Source organism: Microtus ochrogaster, linkage group LG2, assembly GCF_000317375.1.
Source record: "Microtus ochrogaster isolate Prairie Vole_2 linkage group LG2, MicOch1.0, whole genome shotgun sequence".
NCBI classification, from domain to species: Eukaryota; Metazoa; Chordata; class Mammalia; order Rodentia; family Cricetidae; genus Microtus; species Microtus ochrogaster.
The window spans coordinates 3,763,040-3,770,768 of NC_022028.1; the positions used below are offsets into that span (position 1 = coordinate 3,763,040).

At 51.6% G+C, this 7,729-nt stretch overlaps 1 protein-coding gene across 2 annotated transcripts in view; it reads left to right on the forward strand.

Annotated features, from left to right (window-relative positions):
* Window positions 1-7,729, forward strand: part of Ppp2r5d (protein phosphatase 2 regulatory subunit B'delta) — a 23,313-nt gene continuing 15,584 nt past the window's right edge. Inside the window, exons 1-2 of one of the 2 annotated variants that reach the window (XM_005359733.3) lie at window positions 1-263; window positions 5,132-5,212. In XM_005359733.3, the coding sequence (XP_005359790.1) occupies window positions 237-263; window positions 5,132-5,212 (108 nt within the window). In that variant the 5' untranslated portion in view covers window positions 1-236. The remainder of the gene's footprint in view (window positions 264-5,131; window positions 5,213-7,729) is intronic. The other variant, XM_005359734.3, reaches the window with a different exon arrangement.

Below are 7,729 nucleotides of genomic sequence, written 5' to 3' on the forward strand. Positions count from 1 at the left end.
TCTTTCCAATGAGAAAAAAAGGAAGCAGCTTGGCTCCAATGACCAATCCGAGGAGGCGGCGCCTGGTTGTCAGGCAGGTTTGTAAGAGTTAGGGCCAATTGGAGGCGCAGGCACCGCTCGGCCCGGGCGCAGCGCGCAGGCGGTGGCGAAGAGACGCCGAGCGGGCCGAGTGCGGCCGAGCAGAGCCGGAGCCGGAGCGGGGCCGCAGGAGCCGGGCCGGGTGTGGACCGGCCGAGATGCCCTATAAACTGAAGAAGGATAAGGTGAGCGTGGCCTTTGCCCTTGCGCCTCCGCCGCGGGGCCTGCGCTGAGCTCTGGGAGGGGCCCGAAGCAGGCCCGGGACAGCCTCAGACTGACCCTCCGGTCTGGCCCCCCGCAGCACTCCCGGGGCCAGCCCCTGGGCCGCGCGGCTGGCAGCACCCCCAGCCCGTGCAGCAGCTGGGACAGCTCTCCCTCTTTGCCCCGGACAGATTCACCCCACCTTTCTCTCTTCCGTTCCTCTTTGCTCCTACCCCCGGCCCCCTCCAGCTCTGCTCCACTCCCAGCTCACTCCCTTGCTTTCTCTCCCCGCCTTCCTCTGTCCCCGATCCCCCACGGGTTTGGGACAGTCCTCATCTAAGACTGCATCTTCCTCCAGTACTCCCTCCACCCCCCCCCCCCCCCCCAGCAGCCCCTTCCCTCTTTCCTCAGCAGCCTATAAACGGCCTCTCCACAGTTCTGTACGGTCCCTTCTCCGTCCATGACAAGCCCCTGACCTAGAACCGCTCTGCCTTTTCTCTCCTCCGCCCAAATCTGGCCTAGGCCCCTCCCTCGAGTCTTCCTTTACACACAAACTTGTAAGCCAGGACTGAGCCCTTCCTTCTTTTGATGGAACCCCAGAACGTCGGTGCTGGAAGGGTGCTTTTGAGCACATGCATTACAGCCCCTGGTGGTACAGACGAGGAGACTGAGACCGAGTCAAGGGAAGGGACTTGTCCAAGGTCACACATCCTGCTGGAGGCCCAGCTGCAATATCAGGTCTCCAGACTTTGGAGGCTCTTCTGTGCAAGTGACTAACTGGCATCAGCTGGCTTCCATCTTCACCCTAAACCAGACACCGGGTCTGATCTGCACAGGCTCCTCCCCTTATTCCTTAGGATAACCTTTGCATTTCCTCTTTGCACCCGTGCTGGATCTCTCTCTTTCTTGAGTTATATTAAAGCAGGAATCTGCCCTGTTCTATTTAGTTTTTTTCTCTGCACTCCAGCTACCCCTGGACATTCATACTTTGTCATGATGTCCTTCCACAGGCCATTTCTTTATCGTTTGCATTGATAGAGTCAAACCCGGGATCTTGCACACGCTGAGCTTGTCCAGTACCACTGAGCTACACTCCCAGCCCCGCGGGTGCTGATTGATGGTGCCACCGCCTTTCACCCTCTTCTGTCTCCATGCCGTCCGCCTTCACCTGTTCCTCATCCCTGCCGTTTCCTACCCTTGTTTCCTGCTGTTGCTGAGATCTGACTCAGAGGTGTGGTTCCTCTGAGGTACAGACTTATCCAGGGATGCTAGGATACCAGTTCCAGCCTCCCCCAGCTTTTCTTGTCTTGGGGCTGGCTCTGGCCTGGTATTACGGTCTGCCCTCCTGAAGACCCCAGACGCAGGTTGCATTCACTTTCCCCTGGTTGCCTTGCTGTGCTACCACCTCACCTTATCAATCAAACTCCTTATCCTGGGGCTGCTGTATATTTGCCAGGTAGCTCTGACTATAGGTTGTCACTGTAACTTCCCAGAGTCTGAAATTTAGAACATAGGGCTGGTGGTGACATACTGGGTACTGAATCTCTTAAGGGTGGCGAGCTGAGCGGAGTTGTGTGCCCTATACCCAGTTCTGTCCTTGGGAGTGAGTTGGCCAATATGGTTTGGGCCATTCACCTGTAGAAACTGCACACTCAAGTCGCTAACCTGGGATCTGAGGGGTGTGGAGTTCAGAGGAAGCAGTGAGCTTCTTACCTGTCCATAGTTTTTAGTGTGTGGACCAGATCCTGTCCCATCTGTAGAAGGCCTTTGCCCACTGGCTGATTGAGAATTGGGGGAGACATTCTTAGGCTTCCTTAGGCCACGAGTGATCTGGTTGAGAAAGGATGTTGGGAGGATCAGGATACATGGAAGCAGGCGTGGGGCCCTTGATGAGATTTAATCTCCTGCATTGGAGTTTGGGCTGCATTTGGCCTCCTTAAAGTTCTGAGGGGGAGAGAGATGACAATGTGACTGAGGTGTACCAGGATGGAGGCACAGAGACAGGTGGGTGGAGGCTCTTATTGCTCATCCATCACCTGTCCCCTTTCTCCTTTATGTCTGTGGTCCCAGTCCTTGCTGTATCCTTCAGTGCTTCCTCTGAAGTCATCCTGAGCCTGCACTTGGGCCCACTTACAGACTCTGTTTGGTCACCTTGGGTGCGAATGAACTGGGGGCAAGTCTTGTGTTCCTCCTTGACTCTTGCTGTTTGGCATCTCCCTTACACACAGTAGGCAGATGCTGAGTCCGCCTTTGGGGAGATTTGCATCCTTCTTGTGAGACTGGATTTGGGTCTTTTGTTTGCCTGCATGAACCAGCCCCACTCCCTCCTGTTTTCTTATTCATAATAATAGAACTAACCTCTGTTAGGATTTTATGTGCCAGATGTCGGGCTAAGCGAAGTGGGTCCTGTTTTTTGTTTTTGTTTAATAGTTGAGGACAGTGAAGCCCAGAGAGGCTAGTTACCTCTTTACTCTCACACGACTGGTAAGAATTGAGCATAAAGCCGGGCGATGGTGTCGCACGCCTTTAATCCCAGCACTCGGGAGGCAGAGCAGGCGGATCTCTGTGAGTTCGAGACCAGCCTGGTCTACAGAGCTAGTTCCAGGACAGGCTCCAAAGCCACAGAGAAACCCTGTCTCGAAAAACCAAAAAAAAAAAAAAAAGAATTGAGCGTAAAACACAGTGCTGGCTCTAAACCCCAGTGCCCCACAACATGCGACAGCTGGGCCGGGCCCCAGTGTGTGTGCTTCACCTGTTCTCAGAAGACAGAGAGCAAGGCTTGTGGGCCCTGTTCCCCTACACCCACTCACACCCACACACCAAGGCAGCTGAAATCAGGCACATTCCCTGAGATGTTTCTCAGGCGTCATGCTGAGTGCCATAAGGTGGGTGGAGGGGACAAGAAAAGTAAGCAGCTTATGACCAAGTATAGAGAGCAGACTTGAGTGAAGACGGTCAGCTTTGTTGGCGGGCCGTGTCTGTCGTGTGCTGTCAGTCATCTTGGTGTTGTGTCCTGGCTGCATCCTTTCTTCTTTGAGCAGTTGACTGGAGTCGGTGTGGCCAGCCTGGTCAGCAGGCAGCGGGAGAGTACTCAGCCCAAAGAAGCCCCTTCCCCCTTATAAAGAGCATCAAGCTGCTCCCCATCCGAGAATGGCTTCCCCTCTCCACCCCCAGAAAGCCTTCCCTGTTCCAGCCCACACAGAACTCTCTTCTCCCTGAGCTCCGTTTGCCCCCATAGTCACAGTCCTTGGATTTAACACTTCTTCCTGAAGGGGCTTGGCTGCTGTTGAATTGCAGACTCTCAGAGCTGGGAGTGATTTCCAAGGTCCTCCAATCCAGCTCTCATCTAAGGCTTGAATCCTTTTGCAACAAGCCTTAGAGGAGGTCATCCAGCCTCTGCTCAAATGCTCAGGACTGGGAGCTTTCAGCTACACTAGGCAGTCTGTTTCCATACAACTGCACTGTGAGAAAATCCATCCCTGCTGGCCTCCGCCTATCCGCTTTCAGTGTTGACCCATTTCTCTGGTTTCTCTGGGTCCGCGAGTGTAAGTTGTATCTCTAGTACACATGGCAGCCCTTCCTCTCTGGTTAAGCTTCATCTTGTTCCCTCCCCACCCTTCTCCCTTCCCTTCCCTTCTATTGTTAACTATCCCAGTTCCTGCAGCTGTTGCACTTCAGGCTGAGCTTTTGAATACACTGCTAGAATGGGCTGCATTTCCTTTTTCAAGTAAGGATTTCTTACTGGTCCTCCACAGGCTCATTCTCATCACTAAACCAGACCCACTAGCTTGGTTCTGTCAGGGCTGGCACTCCACACAGGTGGATGGAAGTTCCCAAGACCTCCCGTGGATGCCACGGCATTGGTTTGTGCTGAGTGTGCAGTCAGAGCTGCATCCTCAAGTCTCTCACAGTCTCCCCATCCTGTCCCTGTGTGGTTGCTTTTGTTTTGGCCCAGAGCATGGGAAGAGATGCTGGACAGGCCAGGGCTCTGAGCCAGTTGCCAGGTTCCCAAGGGAACCTTTAGATTGGTGCTCACAGTTTGTTAACAATTCAGGGCTTCACCTCCATCTCTAGCCCACTGCATGTCGCCTGAGGCGGTCTTAACATTTCAGGCCTTCTGATCCCTTAGCATCCTGTTAAATACCCATAGCACCCTCTTGTTTGGGTGCTGCTGATGACATCTATACAAATTCCTCTGGGTCTGTCTGGATGGCCCTGAGGGGAGAGAAGTGATTTCTGCTGTGTTTTAGCATAGAAGCCTTTGGCACCTCTGACCAAGTTGCCCAGAAGCCAGTCTGACCCGCTTGTTTTCGTTATTGATGCTGTTCCAGTAAGCCAGCTCACCTTAGTTCTTTCCTGACGGAGGGAAGCCTAAACCAGTGACTAGTGTGGGGAGGGCACAGGTGAAGATGACTGTCGTGCTTAACTATTAACATTGGCTTCCTAACCAGACTCTAAACTCCTTGGAGGGGCTGAGTCTCCTTGGTGTGTCCCAGGGTCGATACAGTAGGATTTTAAAATTTATTTTTGGTTTTTCAAGACAGGGTTTCTCCTGTGTAGCTCTGGCTGTCCAGGAGCTTGCAATATAGACCAGGCTGGCCTCAAACTCAGATTTACCTCCTGAGTGCTGGGAAGAAAGGTGTACGTCACCATGCCCAGCTGAATTAGCTAGATAGTGTGTGGTTAAAACAAAGACCTCGGAGATACAGCTCAATGGTAGAGTGCTTGCCTAGCATAGACAAGGCCCTTGTTGGTTTGATCCTCAGTACTAAAAAAAGAAAGATTTAAGGGGTTCGGGTAAGGCCTCTCCTTTCTCGTGGCCTCTACTAACCCTAACTCCGTCTTCTCCCAGCAGGAACCTCCCAAACTTGCCAAAGGCACAGCCAAGCCCAGCAGCTCGAGCAAAGATGGTGGAGGGGAGAATGCGGACGAGGTAAAGATGTAGACATGGCTCAGGTTCCAGTACAGGTGCTGCCTACATACAGCCCCTTGGTGGCTGGTCTGAGGGGACAGTTCCATAGGCAAAGGCTCCTACAGCTAGATTCCTGTGGAAGTTCTTTCCTGAACTTCCCACGTTGGTAACTCCTTTCTCAGTGGCTAGGGGTGTGGCTAGTAGTGGAGCCCGTGCTTAGGTGCTTAGTGTGCGTAAGGCCTTGGGTTTAATTTCTAGCATGTTCAAGTGTGTGTTGTGCGGATGTCTTAGGATAAGGACCATGGAAAGATGTGAGGTCTGCTTATATGCTTGCCTGTAAACTCATCATTTGGGAAGCTGAGGATCACACGTTTAGGACCAGCCTGTGTGACGTAGTTGCCTGACTCCAAGAGGGGTGGTGGTGGAGGTGGGATGCTGGAGGCTTGTGGTCCTGGGGAAAGGGGAAAAGTCTACAAGTGCTTCGCAGTATGACGAGTCACTTTGGTATGGATCTGGGTGGGGCAGGGGCTTGGGAGTGGCTGGTGTCCCTGAGTTGGGCAGTGTGTGACCAAAGGACAGTCAAGAACAGAGGTCAGCATAGCTCAACAATCTAGGGCTATAAAGCAATAAACAGGCAAACAAGACAGCCAGAGAGTATAGGGGCTTAGGGAAGTTGAGGGATGTCCTTGAACATCTGGGGTATGGTGGCCAGTGGGTGCTTTGTTTGCTGAATAGCCTTGTAAATGTGTGGGAGCTGCTGTCATTCTCTCTGCTTTTCCTTCCCACTTTTCCACCTCTAAACTGTTCAGGAAGCAGAAGTCTTAGTTATTCGCTGGTCTTGTGCCTTTCCTGAGAAAGGAGATTGATTGACAAGTGTTTGTGGTTAACTATGGATTTAGATTTTCCAGGCTACTTGTTCCTGTCCCCTCTAAAGCGATCCAATTAATGTTTGCATTGGTGACCATTGTTTCAGGACTTGCAAAGTAATCAGGAGAAGTAGGCTAGATTTCTTTTTTTTTTAAAGATTTTTTTATTTATTATATATACAGTGCTCTGTCTGTATGCTTGCTGACTAGAAGAGGGCACCAGACCTCATTACAGATGGTTGTGAACCACCATGTGGTTGCTGGGAATTGAGCTCAGGACCTCTGGAAGAGCAGCCAGTGCTCTTAACCTCTGAGCCATCTCTCCAGCCCCAAGGCTAGATTTCTTGCCCGATTTGCAGACTACAGCAGAGTCGTGACTCTGTCTGGGCTCTTGCACAGTAATCTTCACAAGGACTGGTCCGTGTTCCCATCATGGTCTTCCTGCCGGGCTGTGAACTGAGGGGAACAGCTGTATGGTGTTGTGTGGCTTCCACTTCACACCTAAGCACTCACTGTGGGTCACACCCTTTCCCAAGTGATGCTATTGATGGTCCCATCAGCACTTTCCACTGGGCAAGTACTTGAGAGTTAGTGACCAGTCAGAGTCAGGACTTACAGGCCCTCCCTTGCTCCTTTCTCACTAATATCCTTCTGGTTCTTAGGCATCCTGGGTATTTTCTGCCTAGACAGGCCTGCTTTGACCACTCACCTCCATCCCCAGGGCATGGTCAGGGTCCCTGGGCTGTATTTTACACTGTGAGTTTCAGGAGATCTCCTGGCCCAGTGTGGGTGCCCGCACACACTGTTACACTGAATGTCACAGTGATGAAGGGTGAGCCAGTGCATGAGACAGGCTGCTGAAGCGAGCAGTGCGCTGGGGCTGGCTGCTGTGCTTTTCTAGCTCTTCAGGAGGCTCTGCTCAGGGACATGGCATTTGTCTTAGTCCCTCTAGAAAAGGGGGGCATCAGGTTCACCCTGGACTCTGTTTTATCAAAAGCCTCCAGGGCTTCTCTGTGTGAGATTGCTACAGGAATTTGATGTCGCAGAGATGCCGTGATAGCCGAGAGCCAGGGTGGGAGGCCATGATCTTTTTTTCTTCATGTATTTTTTATTTTTGTATATAGGTGTTTTGCCTACATGTGTGTCTGTGTACCATGGGCATGCCTGGTATCGGTGGAGGGACATCAGATCCCCAAACAGAGTCACAGGTGGTTGCGAGCAGCCATGTGGGTGCTGGACATCAAACCTGGGTCTGCTGGAACAGCAGCCAGTGCTCTAAATTGTTGGATAATCTCTCCAGCCCTGAGGCCATGACTTTTTTTGTTTGTTTTTGTTTTTGTTATTTTGAGACAGGATTTCTCTGTGTAACATTCCTGACTGTCCTGGAACTAGTTCTTGCAGATCAGGCTGGCTTTGAACTCACAGAGATCCTCCTGCCTCTGCCTCCTAAGTGCTGGGATTAAAGGTGTGCGCCATGACTGCTGGGCAGAGGCCATGGTTTTAAAGTACTGTTCACTGTATCTTTCCCTTGCCCCTTTTTCTATTGTACAATTTTGAGCTCCTCTGGCCAAAACCTGACTGTTTTAAGCATTTGCCAGAAGTGTTTTTCAATTAATCCTAATAATTATAGCAGCTGACATTTACTTTTTTTTTTTTTTTTTTTTTTTTTTTT